This window comes from Leptodactylus fuscus, chromosome 4, assembly GCF_031893055.1.
Source record: "Leptodactylus fuscus isolate aLepFus1 chromosome 4, aLepFus1.hap2, whole genome shotgun sequence".
Lineage (NCBI taxonomy): Eukaryota > Metazoa > Chordata > Amphibia > Anura > Leptodactylidae > Leptodactylus > Leptodactylus fuscus.
In genome coordinates this window covers 14,429,451-14,452,957 of record NC_134268.1, presented here as the reverse complement: position 1 = coordinate 14,452,957, position 23,507 = coordinate 14,429,451, and the positions used below count along the sequence as shown (strand labels likewise).

Here is a 23,507-nt window from a genome sequence, read left to right as displayed (position 1 = left end):
TGATGAAGTTGAAGTTACCCCGGGGATGGATATTTCAGCAAGACAATGATCCAAAACACCGCTCCAAATCCTCAGGCATTCATGCAGAGGAACAATTACAATGTTCTGGAATGGCCATCCCAGTCCCCAGACCTGAATATCATTGAACATCTGTGGGATGATCTGAAGCGGGCTGTCCATGCTCGGCGACCATCAAACTTAACTGAACTTGAATTGTTTTGTAAAGAGGAATGGTCCAAAATACCTTCATCCAGGATCCAGGAACTGATTAAAAGCTACAGGAAGCGACTAGAGGCTGTTATCTTTGCAAAAGGAGGATGTACTAAATATTAATGTCACTTTTCTGTTGAGGTGCCCATACTTTTTCACCAGTCAAATTTTGGTTTAATGCATATTGCACATTTTCTGTTAGTACAATAAACCTCATTTCAATCCTGAAATATTACTGTGTCCATCAGTTATTAGATATATCAAACTGAAATGGCTGTTGCAAATACCAAAATATTTAGAACTAAAAATGATTAAGATTAATAGGGGTGCCCAAACTTTTTCATAGGACTGTATATAGCATGCGAGACATACAGGAACCTGTCCATGGCTGGCGCCACTCACCAGGGACTGTATAAAGAATAGTGAACACAAAAACAAGCAATAGCTACCTCACCTTGGTTTTCAATACCTTGACCATATGTATCAGCCTGTAGGTGACTATGGGAAACGGATATGTGATCTGTACAGTGCAAATGCAAGGGAAAGGAGGGCGAAGGATGGAGAAGTAACTAATGTATATGTAATGTATCGTCTGCTCATATCTATAAGGAAAAGTGTGTGGAAAGGAAAAAACCTTAAAGGGAATCAATCATTAAAATGCTATTTTTTCCTCCCTAACACTAGGAATAGCCTTAAGAAAGGCTATTCTCCTCCTACCTATAGATGTCTTCTCCACGTCGCCGTTCGGTAGAAATCCGGGTTTTCTTCCGTATGCAAAAGAGTTCTCTCACAGCACTGGGGGCGGTCTCCTGCACTCAAACAGCACTGAGGGCGTCCCCAATGCTGCGAGAGAACTCTCCAGCACCGCCTCTATCTTTGCCTGGAACGTTCTCTCCCTGTGTCTTCTTCCTGCGCTGCCTTCAAACTTCTAGGAATGCGCAGAAAATGGCCGCTCACTCCAGTTCACTGTGTAAGCGGCCACAGGAAAATTGTTGCAGGCATGTGCAGTCAGCTCGGCGCAAGGCCCGACAGCAGAGCCGACTGCGCATGCCTAGAAGATTGAAGCTAGCACCGTTAGAAGATGTGGAGAGACGAAGACGGAGGCGACGCTCGAGAGTTCTCTCGCAGCATTGGGGACGCCCCCAGTGCTGTTTGAGCGCTAGGGACCGCCCCCAGTGCTGCGAGAGAACTCATTTGCATAACAAAGAAAACCCGGATTTCTACCGAACAGCGGCACGGAGAAGACATCTATAGGTAGGAGAAGAATAGCCTTTCTTAAGGCTATTCCTAGTGTTAGGGAGAAAAAAAAATAGCATTTTAATGATTGATTCCCTTTAAGGTTTTTTCCTTTCCACACACTTTTCCTTATAGATATGAGCAGACGATACATTACATATACATTAGTTACTTCTCCATCCTTCGCCTTTCCCTTGGTCTTTGCACTGTACAGATCACATATCCGGTTCCCATAGTCACGTACAGGCTGATGTTGCACCTCTAGGTGCAGCATATACATATGGTCTCAGGTACTGAAAACCAAGGTGAGGTAGCTATTGCTTGTTTTTGTGTTCACTATTCTTTATACAGTCCCTGGTGAGTGGCGCCATTGCAGGGTAAGGCATTTCAGGTAGTTGGTGCTTCTCACCCCGCATTCTCCACCAGAAGCCGAGGCGCAGCACATGTTGGGGCTGGCGGTGGAGGTCATGGCTGTTTTCAGAATCCACAAGCTTATGTGTTATCAAACATGGAGTGAAAGCCTAAGAGACAAACTGGGGAATTTACTAACCTACTCCAGACCCGGTCAGCCCCTTTCAATGGACAACCAGTGACTAAAACAGTCTCTCATGTGGTCTCGGATTAGAGCTAGTAGACACAGGCACGGTGATCAATACCACTTTGTTCTAGGTTTTGATGAGGGTCACAGCTATCGGATCCCCATTCATTAGACATTGGTGACATATCCTATTAATATGCCTCCGATGTGGTTGCCCCCAGTAGCACCATCATTGGCCGTCAATCTACTCCTGATGGCCAGAGGCCTACTGAAGGCTCCCAGGCCTGTCATTACCTGCTGGCAGTGTGTCATAGAAGTGCATGGATACAGCTTAGTGCAATACATTAGTACTGCGGTATATATACTAATTATATATAATCTTGTACCAACCATCAGATCCCCTAGAGCATTGCTCCTCAACCTTACTAATGCCAGTTCATGTTGTGGTAGCCCCCAACCATAAAATTATTTTCACTGCCACTTCGTTCCTCCATTTTAAATAACATCTATATGTGTCCCCTTTATAAGAACCCCCTTATAATTATTCCCCTCTTATAATAGCCCACATATATTTAATAGCCCCCCCCTTACATATAATAATTTCTCTCTTAATATCTTCCTCCAGATCACATCACATAAACCGCATTAACTAATAGAAACTCGCAGGTGTTTCATTCGTAGCCTCACTGACATACACCTTTATCAGAAGATTGTAGAATAGTTTCTCCAATATAAATACTATCCCCCTTATATATAATAGTTCCCTCACTATAAATATTAGCCCTCCTATAAATAATAGTTTGCCCCCTTAGCAGGTGTTCCTTTCCCCTTACCAGAAAACAATAAATCTTGTACTCGCCTTACCGCGCTCCTACGATGAGCGGAGCAGCAGCATACTCTCCCTGCAGTAGTGAGACAGTGATGTCAGCATGCCACTTGCGCTGCGATGTCCTGTGCGCTACCGGCGGTCTTCTATGGCAGAGCAGGGATGTTTCAGCTCCCTGCTCTGCCATAGAATTAAAGGGATCCTATAATTCAATCACAATTTTTTCTCATTAACACGTCGGTATAGCCTTAAGAAAGGCTATTTGTCTCCTACCTTTCGTTGCCTTCTCCGTGGTGCCATTCGCTTGAAAATCCGTTTTTTGTCGGTATGTAAATGAGTTTTCTCGCATTACTGGGGGAGGTCCCCAGCGCTCAAACAGCACTGGGGGCGTCCCCAATGCTGCGAGAGAACTCTCCAGCGCCGCCTCCATCTTCTTCTGGAACAAGGTCTTCACCACGTCTTCTTCTGGCGATGGCTTGTAACTTCTAGGCCTCGGGCAAGCCGACTGCGCATGCCCGCCGGCCCTGAGAAAATGGCCGCTTAAAACACTGTGTAAGCGGCCATTTTTCTTGTGGCCGTGGGAGCGCGCAGTCAGCTTTGCACTAGGTCTAGAAGTTACAAGGCACCGCCGGAAGAAGACGTGGTGAAGAAGGAAGATGGAAGTGGTGCTGGAGTTCTTTGGCAGCATTGGGGACGCCTCCAGTGCTGCGAGAGAACTCATTTACATACCGACATAAACTGGATTTTCAAGTGAACGGCGGCGCAGAGAAGACAACGAAAGGTAGGAGTAGAATAGTCTTTCTTAAGGCTATTCTGACGTGTTCGTGAGAAAAAATTTGATTGTATGATAGGATCCCTTTAAACACTATCATTGTGCACAGCACAGCTATTGAGCTCTCAGGAACGGAAGCATCAAGCTAAAAGCCTGAGGCTCCGGATCCTGGGGACCCCTTTGGATTTGCCCCTCCCTAATGCCATTCCTGATCGGCAGACCCGCCTGATAGAAGAGCAGTGTCTCACTTCTAAAGACCATCACAAATATGTGTTTTCCGATAGTCTTAGGCACCTCTCGTTTTCCCCCTGCCATAAGGGTCTATAAAGAAAATAAAATGTCTGTTCTTTTCACACGGTCAAATCTGGCACAGACAAATCAGGTGGTTTTTCGATCGTGTTTCACCTCTCTAGGCCCTACTGTTCTTCACATAGTCACAAAAGCAAATACAGCACCACTGACTTCCTCTTCAAGAGCCTTCCTCCAGATCACATCACATGACCCACCTTAGCCAATAGGAACTCGCAGGTTTTTCATTCGTAGCCTCACTGACATACACCTTTATCAGAAGATTGCAGAACTCACTGTTGTCCTCTGTTCATTTGATCTTCTTCACTGTGATCTTTTTTTTGTACCCAAGGAACGCCAGCTGTATTCACTAGTACATAAAATACAGATAAACCTATGAGGTATCTCCCGTTGCCAAAAATATCCACCGCAATGCAATAAACAGCGATCTAAATGTCAGAATTTTCTCCAAATGGTATAAAGACTACAACTTACCTGTGAAGAACAACACCTTACCCCGCACCATAAAAGGACGTATAAAAAGATTACTGAACTAAATTTCAAATGGATATTTTGTATCAAGTGTTTAATTAAAAACAAAAACTATAATATTTATTTAATGACAATATTTGGAATCGCTGATATTGTGTCGGCCCATTCTAACGTTCTTCCAGCTTCAGTATATCGTATAGAATATTACACGTTACCGTCACAAAGATGCAATCTGTTCCACATCAAATTCTCGACTCCAGGCGAAATACTCAGAGTTTATTCTATGTAAACATTTCCCAGAATTAATTCCAGCTAAATACAAATACATTTGTACAGTTATTGCTCAAAAAAAATAAAAAAAAAATAAAATTTTTTCTAAATGCATGTCATCTTTGGGGTAGTCATGAAGTTGTGTCTGGGATATATGTATATGGTCTCCTCCCGATATCGTACATGTGATACTCTGGGTACGGTCAGATCTCTTGGAGGATGTGCTCCATTGTGCCATCGGTCACGGGCTGCATCGCTTCTTGTACGTACACAATGAACTCCGAGGTCTCTTCTCCTTGGGTATAAACAGTCACAGTTTCGATGCCTTCGACGTCGTCTGAGGAGACCACCAGGTGGTGCTGTTCTCCCAACCCCACCGAGGCTTGTTGTAGCGCTTCCTGTATCATCACCGCGTGATTGGCCGAGCGCTCCTCTTCAGTCACCTGATAACAGAATTATAATATAATATAATGTACAGAACATATAATAATATAGATTATAGAGAAGGATACAAAGAAAAGCCGCAAATGTACAGGAGAGAGTCAATAGAACACAAACCCTAGGACATCATATCAGCCTGTCATTATCCTGTACCCCAAGTGTCAGCCTGTCATTATCCTGTACCCCAAGTATCAGCCTGTCATTATCCTGTACCCCAAGTATCAGCCTGTCATTATCCTGTACCCCAAGTATCAGCCTGTCATTATCCTGTACCCCAAGTGTCAGCCTGTCATTATCCTGTACCCCAAGTGTCAGCCTGTCATTATCCTGTACCCCAAGTGTCAGCCTGTCATTATCCTGTACCCCAAGTGTCAGCCTGTCATTATCCTGTACCCCAAGTGTCAGCCTGTCATTATCCTGTACCCCAAGTGTCGGCCTGTCATTATCCTGTACCCCAAGTGTCGGCCTGTCATTATCCTGTACCCCAAGTATCGGCCTGTCATTATCCTGTACCCCAAGTGTCAGCCTGTCATTATCCTGTACCCCACGTATCAGCCTGTCATTATCCTGTACCCCAAGTATCAGCCTGTCATTATCCTGTACCCCAAGTGTCAGCCTGTCATTATCCTGTACCCCAAGTGTCAGCCTGTCATTATCCTGTACCCCAAGTATCAGCCTGTCATTATCCTGTACCCCAAGTATCAGCCTGTCATTATCCTGTACCCCAAGTATCAGCGTCTCCTTATCCTGTACCCCGAGTGTCGGCCTGTCATTATCCTGTACCCCAAGTATCAGCGTCTCCTTATCCTGTACCCCAAGTATCAGCCTGTCATTATCCTGTACCCCAAGTATCAGCCTGTCATTATCCTGTACCCCAAGTATCAGCGTCTCCTTATCCTGTACCCCAAGTATCAGCCTGTCGTTATCCTGTACCCCAAGTATCAGCCTGTCATTATCCTGTACCCCAAGTATCAGCCTGTCATTATCCTGTACCCCAAGTGTCAGCCTGTCATTATCCTGTACCCCAAGTATCAGCCTGTCATTATCCTGTACCCCAAGTATCAGCCTGTCATTATCCTGTACCCCAAGTATCAGCCTGTCATTATCCTGTACCCCAAGTATTAGCCTGTCATTATCCTGTACCCCAAGTATCAGCCTGTCATTATTCTGTACCCCAAGTATCAGCCTGTCATTATCCTGTACCCCAAGTGTCAGCCTGTCATTATCCTGTACCCCAAGTATCAGCCTGTCATTATCCTGTACCCCAAGTGTCAGCCTGTCATTATCCTGTACCCCAAGTGTCAGCCTGTCATTATCCTGTACCCCAAGTGTCAGCCTGTCATTATCCTGTACCCCAAGTGTCAGCCTGTCATTATCCTGTACCCCAAGTGTCAGCCTGTCATTATCCTGTACCCCAAGTGTCAGCCTGTCATTATCCTGTACCCCAAGTGTCAGCCTGTCATCCTGTACCCCAAGTGTCAGCCTGTCATTATCCTGTACCCCAAGTGTCAGCCTGTCATTATCCTGTACCCCAAGTATCAGCCTGTCATCCTGTACCCCAAGTATCAGCCTGTCATCCTGTACCCCAAGTATCAGCCTGTCATCCTGTACCCCAAGTGTCAGCCTGTCATTATCCTGTACCCCAAGTATCAGCCTGTCATTACCCTGTACCCCAAGTGTCAGCCTGTCATTATCCTGTACCCCAAGTGTCAGCCTGTCATTACCCTGTACCCCAAGTATCAGCCTGTCATTATCCTGTACCCCAAGTATCAGCCTGTCATTATCCTGTACCCCTAGTGTCAGCCTGTCATTATCCTGTACCCCAAGTGTCAGCCTGTCATTATCCTGTACCCCAAGTGTCAGCCTGTCATTACCCTGTACCCCAAGTATCAGCCTGTCATTATCCTGTACCCCAAGTATCAGCCTGTCATTATCCTGTACCCCAAGTATCAGCCTGTCATTATCCTGTACCCCAAGTGTCAGCCTGTCATTATCCTGTACCCCTAGTGTCAGCCTGTCATTATCCTGTACCCCAAGTATCAGCCTGTCATTATCCTGTACCCCAAGTATCAGCCTGTCATTATCCTGTACCCCAAGTATCAGCCTGTCATTATCCTGTACCCCTAGTGTCAGCCTGTCATTATCCTGTACCCCAAGTATCAGCCTGTCATTATCCTGTACCCCAAGTATCAGCCTGTCATTATCCTGTACCCCAAGTATCAGCCTGCCATTATCCTGTACCCCAAGTATCAGCCTGTCATTATCCTGTACCCCAAGTGTCAGCCTGTCATTATCCTGTACCCCAAGTATCAGCCTGTCATTATCCTGTACCCCTAGTGTCAGCCTGTCATTATCCTGTACCCCAAGTATCAGCCTGTCATTATCCTGTACCCCAAGTATCAGCCTGTCATTATCCTGTACCCCAAGTATCAGCCTGTCATTATCCTGTACCCCAAGTATCAGCCTGTCATTATCCTGTACCCCAAGTATCGGCCTGTCATTACCCTGTACCCCAAGTATCGGCCTGTCATTATCCTGTACCCCAAGTATCGGCCTGTCATTATCCTGTACCCCAAGTATCGGCCTGTCATTATCCTGTACCCCAAGTATCGGCCTGTCATTATCCTGTACCCCAAGTGTCGGCCTGTCATTATCCTGTACCCCAAGTGTCGGCCTGTCATTATCCTGTACCCCAAGTATCAGCCTGTCATTATCCTGTACCCCAAGTGTCAGCCTGTCATTATCCTGTACCCCAAGTATCAGCCTGTCATTATCCTGTACCCCGAGTATCAGCCTGTCATTATCCTGTACCCCAAGTGTCAGCCTGTCATTATCCTGTACCCCAAGTATCAGCCTGTCATTATCCTGTACCCCAAGTATCAGCCTGTCATTATCCTGTACCCCAAGTGTCAGCCTGTCATTATCCTGTACCCCAAGTGTCAGCCTGTCATTATCCTGTACCCCAAGTGTCAGCCTGTCATTATCCTGTACCCCAAGTATCAGCCTGTCATTATCCTGTACCCCAAGTATCAGCCTGTCATTATCCTGTACCCCAAGTATCAGCGTCTCCTTATCCTGTACCCCAAGTATCAGCCTGTCATTATCCTGTACCCCAAGTATCAGCCTGTCATTATCCTGTACCCCAAGTATCAGCGTCTCCTTATCCTGTACCCCAAGTATCAGCCTGTCATTATCCTGTACCCCAAGTATCAGCCTGTCATTATCCTGTACCCCAAGTATCAGCCTGTCATTATCCTGTACCCCAAGTATCAGCCTGTCATTATCCTGTACCCCAAGTATCAGCGTCTCCTTATCCTGTACCCCAAGTATCAGCCTGTCATTATCCTGTACCCCAAGTATCAGCCTGTCATTATCCTGTACCCCAAGTATCAGCGTCTCCTTATCCTGTACCCCAAGTATCAGCCTGTCATTATCCTGTACCCCAAGTATCAGCCTGTCATTATCCTGTACCCCAAGTATCAGCCTGTCATTATCCTGTACCCCAAGTATCAGCCTGTCATTATCCTGTACCCCAAGTATTAGCCTGTCATTATCCTGTACCCCAAGTGTCAGCCTGTCATTATCCTGTACCCCAAGTGTCAGCCTGTCATTATCCTGTACCCCAAGTGTCAGCCTGTCATTATCCTGTACCCCAAGTGTCAGCCTGTCATTATCCTGTACCCCAAGTGTCAGCCTGTCATCCTGTACCCCAAGTGTCAGCCTGTCATTATCCTGTACCCCAAGTGTCAGCCTGTCATTATCCTGTACCCCAAGTATCAGCCTGTCATCCTGTACCCCAAGTATCAGCCTGTCATCCTGTACCCCAAGTATCAGCCTGTCATCCTGTACCCCAAGTGTCAGCCTGTCATTATCCTGTACCCCAAGTGTCAGCCTGTCATTATCCTGTACCCCAAGTGTCAGCCTGTCATTACCCTGTACCCCAAGTGTCAGCCTGTCATTATCCTGTACCCCAAGTGTCAGCCTGTCATTACCCTGTACCCCAAGTATCAGCCTGTCATTATCCTGTACCCCAAGTATCAGCCTGTCATTATCCTGTACCCCAAGTATCAGCCTGTCATTATCCTGTACCCCAAGTGTCAGCCTGTCATTATCCTGTACCCCTAGTGTCAGCCTGTCATTATCCTGTACCCCAAGTATCAGCCTGTCATTATCCTGTACCCCAAGTATCAGCCTGTCATTATCCTGTACCCCAAGTATCAGCCTGCCATTATCCTGTACCCCAAGTATCAGCCTGTCATTATCCTGTACCCCTAGTGTCAGCCTGTCATTATCCTGTACCCCAAGTATCAGCCTGTCATTATCCTGTACCCCAAGTATCAGCCTGTCATTATCCTGTACCCCAAGTATCAGCCTGTCATTATCCTGTACCCCAAGTATCAGCCTGTCATTATCCTATACCCCAAGTATCAGCCTGTCATTACCCTGTACCCCAAGTATCAGCCTGTCATTATCCTGTACCCCAAGTGTCGGCCTGTCATTATCCTGTACCCCAAGTGTCGGCCTGTCATTATCCTGTACCCCAAGTGTCGGCCTGTCATTATCCTGTACCCCAAGTGTCGGCCTGTCATTATCCTGTACCCCAAGTGTCAGCCTGTCATTATCCTGTACCCCAAGTGTCAGCCTGTCATTATCCTGTACCCCAAGTATCAGCCTGTCATTATCCTGTACCCCAAGTATCAGCCTGTCATTATCCTGTACCCCAAGTGTCAGCCTGTCATTATCCTGTACCCCAAGTGTCAGCCTGTCATTATCCTGTACCCCAAGTGTCAGCCTGTCATTATCCTGTACCCCAAGTGTCAGCCTGTCATTATCCTGTACCCCAAGTGTCAGCCTGTCATTACCCTGTACCCCAAGTATCAGCCTGTCATTATCCTGTACCCCAAGTATCAGCCTGTCATTATCCTGTACCCCAAGTATCAGCCTGTCATTATCCTGTACCCCTAGTGTCAGCCTGTCATTATCCTGTACCCCAAGTATCAGCCTGTCATTATCCTGTACCCCAAGTATCAGCCTGTCATTATCCTGTACCCCAAGTATCAGCCTGTCATTATCCTGTACCCCAAGTATCAGCCTGTCATTACCCTGTACCCCAAGTATCAGCCTGTCATTATCCTGTACCCCAAGTGTCAGCCTGTCATTATCCTGTACCCCAAGTATCAGCCTGTCATTATCCAGTACCCCAAGTATCAGCCTGTCATTATCCTGTACCCCAAGTATCAGCCTGTCATTATCCTGTACCCCAAGTATCAGCCTGTCATTATCCTGTACCCCAAGTATCAGCCTGTCATTATCCTGTACCCCAAGTGTCAGCCTGTCATTATCCTGTACCCCAAGTGTCAGCCTGTCATTATCCTGTACCCCAAGTATCAGCCTGTCATTATCCTGTACCCCAAGTATCAGCCTGTCATTATCCTGTACCCCAAGTATCAGCCTGTCATTATCCTGTACCCCAAGTATCAGCGTCTGCTTATCCTGTACCCCAAGTATCAGCCTGTCATTATCCTGTACCCCAAGTATCAGCGTCTGCTTATCCTGTACCCCAAGTATCAGCCTGTCATTATCCTGTACCCCGAGTATCAGCCTGTCATTATCCTGTACCCCAAGTATCCGCCTGTCATTATCCTGTACCCCAAATATCAGCCTGTCATTATCCTGTACCCCAAGTATCAGCGTCTCCTTATCCTGTACCCCAAGTATCAGCCTGTCATTATCCTGTACCCCAAGTATCAGCGTCTCCTTATCCTGTACCCCAAGTATCAGCCTGTCATTATCCTGTACCCCAAGTATCAGCGTCTCCTTATCCTGTACCCCAAGTATCAGCCTGTCATTATCCTGTACCCCAAGTGTCAGCCTGTCATTATCCTGTACCCCAAGTATCAGCCTGTCATTATCCTGTACCCCGAGTATCAGCCTGTCCTTATCCTGTACCCCGAGTATCAGCCTGTCCTTATCCTGTACCCCGAGTATCAGCCTGGCATTATCCTGTACCCCAAGTGTCAGCCTGTCCTTATCCTGTACCCCAAGTATCAGCCTGTCCTTATCCTGTACCCCAAGTATCAGCCTGTCATTATCCTGTACCCCAAGTATTAGCCTGTCCTTATCCTGTACCCCAAGTATCAGCCTGTCATTATCCTGTACCCCGAGTATCAGCCTGTCCTTATCCTGTACCCCAAGTATCAGCCTGTCATTATCCTGTACCCCAAGTATCAGCGTCTGCTTATCCTGTACCCCAAGTATCAGCCTGTCATTATCCTGTACCCCGAGTATCAGCCTGTCATTATCCTGTACCCCAAGTATCAGCCTGTCATTATCCTGTACCCCAAGTATCAGCCTGTCATTATCCTGTACCCCAAGTATCAGCCTGTCATTATCCTGTACCCCGAGTATCAGCCTGTCATTATCCTGTACCCCAAATATCAGCCTGTCATTATCCTGTACCCCAAGTATCAGCGTCTCCTTATCCTGTACCCCAAGTATCAGCCTGTCATTATCCTGTACCCCAAGTATCAGCGTCTCCTTATCCTGTACCCCAAGTATCAGCCTGTCATTATCCTGTACCCCAAGTGTCAGCCTGTCATTATCCTGTACCCCAAGTATCAGCCTGTCATTATCCTGTACCCCGAGTATCAGCCTGTCATTATCCTGTACCCCGAGTATCAGCCTGACATTATCCTGTACCCCAAGTGTCAGCCTGTCCTTATCCTGTACCCCAAGTATCAGCCTGTCCTTATCCTGTACCCTAAGTATCAGCCTGTCATTATCCTGTACCCCAAGTATTAGCCTGTCCTTATCCTGTACCCCGAGTATCAGCCTGTCCTTATCCTGTACCCCAAGTATCAGCCTGTCATTATCCTGTACCCCAAGTATCAGCGTCTGCTTATCCTGTACCCCAAGTATCAGCCTGTCATTATCCTGTACCCCGAGTATCAGCCTGTCATTATCCTGTACCCCAAGTATCAGCCTGTCATTATCCTGTACCCCAAGTATCAGCCTGTCATTATCCTGTACCCCGAGTATCAGCCTGTCATTATCCTGTACCCCGAGTATCAGCCTGTCATTATCCTGTACCCCAAATATCAGCCTGTCCTTATCCTGTACCCTAAGTATCAGCCTGTCATTATCCTGTACCCCAAGTATTAGCCTGTCCTTATCCTGTACCCCGAGTATCAGCCTGTCCTTATCCTGTACCCCAAGTATCAGCCTGTCATTATCCTGTACCCCAAGTATCAGCGTCTGCTTATCCTGTACCCCAAGTATCAGCCTGTCATTATCCTGTACCCCAAGTATCAGCGTCTGCTTATCCTGTACCCCAAGTATCAGCCTGTCCTTATCCTGTACCCCGAGTATCAGCCTGTCCTTATCCTGTACCCCAAGTATCAGCCTGTCATTATCCTGTACCCCAAGTATCAGCCTGTCATTATCCTGTACCCCGAGTATCAGCCTGTCATTATCCTGTACCCCAAATATCAGCCTGTCATTATCCTGTACCCCAAGTATCAGCGTCTCCTTATCCTGTACCCCAAGTATCATCCTGTCATTATCCTGTACCCCAAGTATCAGCCTGTCATTATCCTGTACCCCAAGTATCAGCCTGTCATTATCCTGTACCCCAAGTATCAGCCTGTCATTATCCTGTACCCCAAGTATCAGCGTCTCCTTATCCTGTACCCCAAGTATCAGCCTGTCATTATCCTGTACCCCAAGTATCAGCCTGTCATTATCCTGTACCCCAAGTATCAGCGTCTCCTTATCCTGTACCCCAAGTATCAGCCTGTCATTATCCTGTACCCCGAGTATCAGCCTGTCATTATCCTGTACCCCAAATATCAGCCTGTCATTATCCTGTACCCCAAGTATCAGCGTCTCCTTATCCTGTACCCCAAGTATCAGCCTGTCATTATCCTGTACCCCAAGTATCAGCCTGTCATTATCCTGTACCCCAAGTGTCAGCCTGTCATTACCCTGTACCCCAAGTGTCAGCCTGTCATTATCCTGTACCCCAAGTATCAGCCTGTCATTATCCTGTACCCCGAGTATCAGCCTGTCCTTATCCTGTACCCCAAGTATCAGCCTGTCCTTATCCTGTACCCCGAGTATCAGCCTGTCCTTATCCTGTACCCCGAGTATCAGCCTGTCCTTATCCTGTACCCCAAGTATCAGCCTGTCCTTATCCTGTACCCCGAGTATCAGCCTGACATTATCCTGTACCCCAAGTATCAGCCTGTCCTTATCCTGTACCCTAAGTATCAGCCTGTCATTATCCTGTACCCCAAGTATCAGCCTGTCCTTATCCTGTACCCTAAGTATCAGCCTGTCATTATCCTGTACCCCAAGTATTAGCCTGTCCTTATCCTGTACCCCGAGTGACAGTGTCTCCTTATGTCTCAGTAGAGGCCATCAGACTTTCTCTTTCGTCTTGCAGACATCTTCCTTTACCCTCCCTCCTGACTCACGCTCCCCCTCTCCCTCTTTACACCTTTATAGGGGCCGCCATGAAAATCTAAATCCCTAACAGTATTTCTCTTTACTGCATTTGCGGCGTCTCAGATGTCAGCTGTGCTACAAGGATCCATATTTCTGCTTTTGGAGTATGATAAATCACAATTCTGTAGGAGGATTTGCATTTCAAAGTCGCTGTTTACATCATCTCACTTGTGAACGCTCTCATTTACATTCTTATAGAAGAGCCGCGGGCTGAGTCCCCTCCGCTGAATAATAGAGAGAGTGATCGCAGCCGTTAAATGAGCGACGACGCCGGCTTCAATTCCCTTAGTTGGCATCTCTGCTCGGGTTTGATACCAGTCTTGCGTTTAAATGAAAATATGAAAGGTCCGCTGAAGATCGCACCCCCTGGGTTACCGCACAACAAGGCTGGCATTTCACGGCGAGTTCAGGCGCTACGAGAAGAAAAAACGCTCGCAAGCCTTCAGAATGATCCTACCGCTGGTGTTTAGAGAGAACAAAGTTCTAACGGCAGATGAATACATTCTTACATTTATAAGGTCTGCTTGAATTAACCCCTTAATGGGGTTTGCAACCAAGGAAAAAAAAAAAAAAGGCAACAAGAGCCTGAAGAAGATTCGCTCAGATCTACGGGAGAGATTTCCAGACAGGGCGGGGGGGGGAGGAAACAAGCTGTGACATCATCTATTATTAGTAGTGATGTCATGATGGCTCGGTGGGGTTATCCTCTATCTGAAACTAAATCTCTCCAAGACTGAACTACTACTGTTTCCACCATCTAATAGATCTGTCCCTAATATATCCATTGCAGTCTCAGGCCTTGCTATAACTCCTAGGCAGCAGGCCCGCTGCCTCAGGGTCATGTTTGACGCAGACCTTTCCTTCACTCCCCATATTGAATCACTTACACGCTCATGTCACCTCCACCTCAAAAACATCTCCAGAATAAGTCCTTTCCTTACCAGACATACATATACCGTATATGGGGCTCAATTAGCAGGTAAATCAGTGTGCATCAAAAGAGCAAAAATGAGATCAGTGCTCCAGTGGGGAGCACATACCTTCGAAATAAACCTGTATCAGTAATTTATTCAATGATATTAGATGACACACATACTCATTTACCCTCAAGGACTAGTTCACATGGGGGCAAGGAGGCGGATTTTGACAGCGGATTTCGCCTCATAATCCGCCTCCATACAATGGTGGTCTATGGAGACCACTAGTGTTCTTTTTTCTGCTAGCGGCATGTTGCCACTAGCGGAAAAAAGAAGCAAGCTGTCCTTTCTTAAGGTGAATTCCACGGCTCAGTGAGCCGCGGCTTCAACCTCCGGAGTCGGCCCATTCATTTGAGCTGACTCCGGAGGGGGAAGTCGCGACCGCGATGGTCGTGGCAGGCGGGTTTTGAACCGAGAGTGACGCGGCTCCCCGCGTTGCTCTCGGTACCAAAATCCTCCCCACCGCCGCCCATGTGAACGAGCTGTAAGGCATTTTTCAGCAAGGTAAAATCAGCAGTGAGCACAGAATGGGTCACTACTGGTCTCTATACAGGAAAAGCCAAGATGTTCCCACCAACCATTGGCTGATACAAGTCACCACTGCAGACAGTGACTACCTAAGCAGACCAGAACTGGAGACCTTCATGGGCCTGAGCAGCACTTGCCCCCACTGTCTGTCCTACCTTTTTTGTAAATAAAATTCCAGATCACACAACCCCTTTAAGTGGCCCAGTGAGCCAAAACCAAGAACAGCAGCTGCGAAGATCTATTTCCCCTGGTGGTTCTCCTGTTCAGGAGCCATCCTAGGGTGGGGCTAGAGAAACCAGATTTTACCATTAAAGACGCTGGACCCCATGTAGGAGAATTTTTAATGCCATTTGGCTCACTAGCTATGGGGCCACAAGTTTATTATTAGGGGCAGAGTCGGCCATTACTGGGGCTACCAAAGGCAAAGAAAAGAGGGTGAAGAATATTTGTTGACAACCTACGCCAAACATGTCCAACAGATTGTATTCCAAAAACAGCAGAATTGACTAAGTCACATCAGACCGGTCGTACCTGCTAGACGTATCTTCTACATCTGTATATGGCTACGATCTGTATATGGCTGTACATATACACTGTGAAATTTGGTGCACCTGTCAGACAACTGATAGCAAAAGCACTTTATAAACGTGCCCCGAGGAGATGAGGCCATTATTGAAGCCTTGGACAGCAAAAGTAAAGGTTAGGGTGTCAAAGTGACAGAGGGAAAGAGCGGCTGCCATTGTGATTTCCACCGCCACGCTGTTATTACATTATTGTAGCAATTTCCTCACTCTATCCAATGTGACATGAGCGCGGTGTACAGTGCTTAATAACATAGATGGACAGTACAAGGCAACGCTCAGAAGGCATCTAAGTGGGCCCGAGGAGAAAATAACATACAAGGTTAATGGCGTATGTCAGAAGTATGTGACCGACACATAGCAGAATTACTAATGGCTGAAAAACCGTGTGGCCAGGCAGCCTGGACTATTATACTGCTATAAGTACTGTGTATGTCCCTCTATTAGCAGACTATAGACGGCGCAACATTTAGCTTAGCACTGAAGACATTTGTACTGATCCTGAGTTACATCCTGTATTATACTCCAGAGCTGCGCTCACTATTCTGCTGGTACAGTCACTGTGTACATACATTACATTACTTATCCTGTATTATACTCCAGAGCTGCGCTCACTATTCTGCTGCTGTAGTCACTGTGTACATACATTACATTACTTATCCTGTATTATACTCCAGAGCTGCGCTCACTATTCTGCTGGTATAGTCACTGTGTACATACATTACATTACTTATCCTGTATTATACTCCAGAGCTGCGCTCACTATTCTGCTGGTGCAGTCACTGTGTACATACATTACATTACTTATCCTGTATTATAATCCAGAGCTACACTCACTATTCTGCTGGTACAGTCACTGTGTACATACATTACATTACTTATCCTGTATTATACTCCAGAGCTGCGCTCACTATTCTGCTGGTACAGTCACTGTGTACATACATTACATTACTTATCCTGTATTATACTCCAGAGCTGCACTCACTATTCTGCTGGTACAGTCACTGTGTACATACATTACATTACTTATCCTGTATTATACTCCAGAGCTGCGCTCACTATTCTGCTGGTACAGTCACTGTGTACATACATTACATTACTTATCCTGTATTATACTCCAGAGCTGCGCTCACTATTCTGCTGGTACAGTCACTGTGTACATACATTACATTACTTATCCTGTATTATACTCCAGAGCTGCGCTCACTATTCTGCTGGTCACTGTTTACATACATTACATTACTGATCAGCTCTGCTACATCTCACATTGCGGCTTCTTGTTATAAATAGAAAGCTGCTATCTAGAGCCATAACATATCTGAGTATTAGACAGCAGCAGAGATGAGATCCAGAGCCACCCCTAGAATGAATATTGATCCTGATGAGACGGAGAACGTCCCTTCAATATGGAAGCCGCTTCCTTGGAACTGATGGAAATGTGAATAAAGGTGAAGGATGTCAGCGCGTGTCGCTCCCCTCAGGCACTCCCACCATACTGATCAGAACAGCAGAGTTTATAGAGGAAGGAAGACAAATGCCTCAAGGAGACTCCAAGGATGTGCAGATGGAACTTTTAAGGATATACGGCCTATGTAACGAGAATAGTAACAGCGAAGTGCAAGTGTATGGACAATACAGTCTATATTATGGGGCCACATAAAAAACATAATTATTATGGTTTGTAGTTTTTCTGGTCACTTCCACAATTATTGTTACCAGCATGCTAAGAAAATATCCTACTACGTGGAAAGTGTCAGCAAGTAGGCAATACAAGTGATTTTTAGGTTTGAATCCACAGGAAAGAACCCTACGCAGACTCTGCAGGAGGAGGAGGTGAATCCACAAGAGAGAACCCTAAGCAGCCTCTGCAGGAGGAGGAGGTGGTGAATCCACAACAGAGAACCCTACGCAGACTCTGCAGGAGGAAGAGTTGAATCCACAGGAGAGCACCCTAAGCAGACTCTGCAGGAGGAGGAGGTGGTGAATCCACAGGAGAGAACCCTATGCAGACTGCAGGAGGAGGAGGTGGTGAATCCACAACAGAGAACCCTACGCAGACTCTGCAGGAGGAGGTGGTGAATCCACAGGAGAGAACCCTATGCAGACTGCAGGAGGAGGTGGTGAATCCACAACAGAGAACCCTACGCAGACTCTGCAGGAGGAAGAGTTGAATCCACAGGAGAGAACCCTAAGCAGACTCTGCAGGAGGAGGAGGTGGTGAATCCACAAGAGAGTACCCTAAGCAGACTCTGCAGGAGGAGGAGGTGGTGAATCCACAGGAGAGAACCCTAAACAGACTCTGCAGGAGGAGGAGGTGGTGAATCCACAGGAGAGAACCCTAAGCAGACTCTGCAGGAGGAGGTGGTGGTGAATCCACAGGAGAGAACCCTAAGCAGACTCTGCAGGAGGAGGAGGAGGTGAATCCACAGGAGAGAACCCTAAGCAGACTCTGCAGGAGGAGGAGGAGGTGAATCCACAGGAGAGAACCCTAAGCAGACTCTGCAGGAGGAGGAGGTGAATCCACAGGAGAGAACCCTATGCAGACTCTGCAGGAGGAGGAGGTGAATCCACAGGAGAGAACCCTACGCAGACTCTGCAGGAGGAAGAGTTGAATCCACAGGAGAGCACCCTAAGCAGACTCTGCAGGAGGAGGAGGTGGTGAATCCACAAGAGAGTACCCTAAGCAGACTCTGCAGAAGGAGGTGGTGAATCCACAAGAGAGTACCCTAAGCAGACTCTGCAGGAGGAGGAGGTGGTGAATCCACAGGAGAGAACCCTAAGCAGACTCTGCAGGAGGAGGGAGGGGCAAACACAAGCTCCTCTGCATCAGTGTCGGTTAGGACAACAGAGAGTAGTTTCAGGATTGGAGAGAGAGAAATAATTTAAAAAATGAGGATATGTTGGTGCATGAGGACTAGTGATGGCAGTATCATCCTGGGCACACAGACTTCGTGCCCAATATGTGTTATTAGGAGAGACCTGCCCGCATGAGAAAGGTCTGAAACTAGGAGCAAGACACAAACTGGCGGTTGGAAATGAATAAAAAAAAAGTGGAGAACTAAGTCTATAGTGTAGGGCAACTTTTTTAGCTGTATATATAACCAACTTTTTTTTTTTTCACGTTGAAGGTGTTGATATAATTTATGGTCAGGGTGAGTCTTCATAGAGCTTTTATAATGGATGGACAGAGTTTGCAGCATGGCTTCCATTAAAGGAATAGGAGCAGCTCAGCAGCCCCGCCCACTGTAGAGTGGTGCATCCAGGGAACTGCAGTGCTGCTCCTATTACTTGTATAGGATCAGTGCTACATGTACTGCCCATACACTAGCAACTTCTGATAGGATTGTAAGTCCGTGCCAGTTGGTCACAGTTAGTACCGTACTTGTGTTGCATACTTTGTGTACAGCAGCATGAAATATAATAATGTACAGCACCATGAGATTAATATAATGTACAGCACCATGGAATTAATATAATAATGTACAGCACCATGGAATTAATATAATAATGTACAGAGCACCATGGAATTAATCTAATAATGTACAGCACCATGGAATTAATATAATAATGTACAGCACCATGGAATTAATCTAATAATGTACAGCACCATGGAATTAATCTAATAACGTAAAGCACCATGAGATTAATATAATAATGTACAGCACCATGGAATTAATATAATGTACAGCACCATGGAATTAATATAATAATGTACAGCAACATGAAATAAATATAATAATGTACAGCACCATGGAATTAATATAATAATGTACAGCACCATGGAACTAATATAATAATGTACAGCACCATGGAATTAATATAATAATGTACAACACCATGGGATTAATATAATAATGTACAGCACCATAGAATTAATATAATAATGTACAGCACCATGGGAGTAATATAATAATGTACAGCACCATGGAATTAATATAATAATGTACAGCACAATGGAATTAATATAATAATGTACAGCAACATGAAATAAATATAATAATGTACAACACCATGGGATTAATATAATAATGTACAGCACCATGGAAGTAATCTAATAATATACAGCACCATGGGATTAATATAATAATGTACAGCACCATGGGATTAATATAATAATTAGAGATGAGCGAACAGTGTTCTATCGAACTCATGTTCGATCGGATATTAGGCTGTTCGGCATGTTCGAATCGAATCGAACACCGCGTGGTAAAGTGCGCCATTACTCGATTCCCCTCCCACCTTCCCTGGCGCCTTTTTTGCTCCAATAACAGCGCAGGGTAGGTGGGACAGGAACTACGACACCGGTGACGTTGAGAAAAGTAGGCAAAACCCATTGGCTGCCGAAAACATGTGACCTCTAATTTAAAAGAACAGCGACGCCCAGCTTCGCGTCATTCTGAGCTTGCAATTCACCGAGGACGGAGGTTTCCGTCCAGCTAGCTAGGGCTTAGATTCTGGGTAGGCAGGGACAGGCTAGGATAGGAAGGAGAAGACAACCAACAGCTCTTATAAGAGCTAAATTCCAGGGAGAAGCTTGTCAGTGTAACGTGGCACTGACGGGCTCAATCGCCGCAACCCAGCTTTCCCAGGATCCTGAATGGAATACACTGTCAGTGTATTCCCGTATACCCGATATATACCCCGATACCCGTTCCAACGGTGTGCCCCCCCACCTTCACCCCAGAAATACCCTGCAAGTCCCCTAGCAATAGAATTGGGGCTATATACACCCACTATTTTTACTACTGGTATACAGTGCCATTGTCTGACTGGGAATTCAAAGAATATATTGGGGTTATAAATACCCTCATTTCTTGCTACTGCCATATAGTGCCAGTTTCTGACTGGTAATTCAAAGAATATATTGTGGTTACGTGCACCCACAATTTTTACTACTGGTATACAGTGCCATTGTCTGACTGGGAATTCAAAGAATATATTGGGAATACAAATACCCTCATTTCTTGCTACTGCCATATAGTGTCAGTTTCTGACTGGGAATTCAAAGAATATATTGGGGTTACGTGCACCCACAATTTTTACTACTGGTATACAGTGCCAATTTCTAACTAGGAATTCAAAATGCGCAAAGCTCCCGGAAAGTGACGTGGACGAGGCCGTGGGCGAGGTCGGGGGAATGGTTCTGGGGAGCAAGGTAGCAATGAAGCCACAGGGCGTCCCGTGCCTACTCCTGTGGGGCAGCAAGCATTGCGCCACTCCACAGTGCCAGGGTTGCTTGCCACATTAACTAAACTGCAGGGTACAAACCTTAGTAGGCCCGAGAACCAGGAACAGGTCTTGCAATGGCTGTCAGAGAACGCTTACAGCACATTGTCCAGCAGCCAGTCAGACTCTGCCTCCTCTCCTCCTATTACCCAACAGTCTTGTCTTCCTTCCTCCCAAAATTCCGAAGCTTTACAGAACAATAACCCAAACTGTCCCTGCTCCCCAGAGCTGTTCTCCGCTCCTTTCATTGTCCCTCAACCTGCCTCTCCACGTCACGATTTCACGAACCTAACAGAGGAGCATCTGTGTCCAGATGCTCAAACACTAGAGTCTCCTCCATCTCCGTTCGATTTGGTGGTGGATGACCAGCAACCCACCCTCATCGACGATGATGTGACGCAGTTGCCGTCAGGGCATCCAGTTGACTGGCGCATTGTGCGGGAGGAGGAGATGAGACAGGAGTTGGAAGAGGAAGTGGTGGATGATGAGGACACTGACCCGACCTGGACAGGGGGGATGTCAAGCGGGGAAAGTAGTGTGGATGTTGAGGCAGGTGCAGCACCAAAAAGGGTAGCTAGAGGCAGAGGCAGAGGTCAGCAGCTTAGGCGAAGCCAGGCCACACCCGGAATCTCCCAAGATGTTCCAGTTCGTACCCAGCCCCGAAAAACTCCCACCTCGAGGGCACGTTTCTCGAAGGTGTGGAGTTTTTTCAAGGAATGCGCCGAGGACAGATATAGTGTTGTCTGCACAATTTGCCTCTCGAAATTGATTAGGGGCTCTGAGAAGAGCAACCTGTCCACCACTTCAATGCGCCGTCATTTGGAATCCAAGCACTGGAATCAGTGGCAGGCAGCAACGGCAGGACAAAGGCCGCCTGCCGTTCACGCCACTGCCTCTGCCACTGCCTCTGCCACTGCCACTGCTGACTATGCTGGCGATGCACTCCAGAGGACGAGCCAGGACACCACTTCATCTGCCTCCGCCACTTTGTTGACTTCTACCTCATCCTCCCCTGGTCCTGTCTTATCTCCTTCTCCTGCACCATCAAAGGCACCATCAGGCGTTTCTTTACAACAACCCACCATCTCTCAGACATTGGAGCGTCGGCAGAAATACACTGCTAACCACCCACACGCGCAAGCCTTGAACGCCAACATCGCTAAACTGCTGGCCCAGGAGATGTTGGCGTTCCGGCTTGTTGAAACTCCCGCCTTCCTGGACCTGATGGCAACTGCGGCACCTCGCTATGCCGTCCCTAGCCGTCACTACTTCTCCCGGTGTGCCGTCCCCGCCTTGCACCAGCACGTGTCACTCAACATTAGGCGGGCCCTTAGTTCCGCGCTTTGCACAAAGGTCCACTTGACCACCGACGCGTGGACAAGTGCATGCGGACAGGGACGCTACATTTCACTGACGGCGCACTGGGTGAATGTAGTTGAGGCTGGGACTGCTTCCCAAACTGGCCCGGTGTACCTCGTCTCCCCGCCTAACATTCCTGGCAGGGACACGAGAAGAACACCCCCCTCCTCCTCCTCCTCTACCGCCTCCTCCTCCGCCACCGCCTCCTCCTCCGCTGTTAGATTGACCCCAGCTACTAGTTGGAAACGTTGCAGCACTGGCGTTGGTAGACGTCAGCAGGCTGTGCTGAAGCTGATCAGCTTGGGGGACAGACAGCACACTGCCTCCGAGGTGAGGGATGCCCTCCTCGATGAGACGGCAATATGGTTTGAGCCGCTGCACCTGGGCCCAGGCATGGTCGTTTGTGATAACGGCCGGAACCTGGTAGCAGCTCTGGAGCTTGCCGGACTCCAACATGTTCCATGCCTGGCCCACGTCTTCAACCTAGTGGTGCAACGTTTCCTAAAGAGCTACCCCAATGTTCCAGAGCTACTGGTGAAAGTGCGGCGCATGTGCGCCCACTTTCGCAAGTCGACAGTAGCCGCTGCTAGCTTAAAATCTCTCCAGCAACGCCTGCATGTGCCACAACACCGGCTTTTGTGCGACGTCCCCACACGCTGGAACTCAACGTTTCAGATGTTGAATAGAGTGGTTGAGCAGCAGAGACCTTTGATGGAATACCAGCTACAAAACCCTAGGGTGCCACAAAGTCAGCTGCCTCAGTTTCACATCCATGAGTGGCCATGGATGAGAGACCTTTGTGACATCCTACGGGTCTTTGAGGAGTCCACAAGGAGGGTGAGCTCTGAGGATGCGATGGTGAGCCTTACAATCCCGCTCTTGTGTGTTCTGAGAGAATCCCTGATTGACATCAGGGATAACTCAGATCACACAGAGGAGTTAGGGATAGCATCCGATCCGTCACAGCTGGAGAGTAGGTCCACACATCTGTCCGCTTCACTGCGTTTAATGGAGGAGGAGGAGGAGGAGGAGGAGGAGGAGGAGGAGGAGGAAGAAGAGTTGTCCGATGATGTGATGGTGATACAGGAGGCTTCCGGGCAACTTCGAATCGTCCCATTGTTGCAGCGCGGATGGGTAGACATGGAGGATGAGGAGGAAATGGAGATTGAACTTTCCGGTGGGGCCAGAGGAGTCATGCCAACTAACACTGTGGCAGACATGGCTGAGTTCATGTTGGGGTGCTTTACAACCGACAAGC

The 23,507-nt window shown here is 47.2% G+C and overlaps 1 protein-coding gene across 1 annotated transcript in view; it reads right to left on the bottom strand.

Moving 5' to 3' along the window:
• Positions 1 to 4,428: 4,428 nt before the first annotated feature.
• ZFAT (zinc finger and AT-hook domain containing) overlaps positions 4,429 to 23,507 on the bottom strand; it is a 110,704-nt gene continuing 91,625 nt past the window's right edge. The window contains exon 17 of the mRNA XM_075270083.1: positions 4,429 to 5,075. Within this exon, the coding sequence (XP_075126184.1) occupies positions 4,836 to 5,075 (240 nt within the window). The 3' untranslated portion in view covers positions 4,429 to 4,835. The remainder of the gene's footprint in view (positions 5,076 to 23,507) is intronic.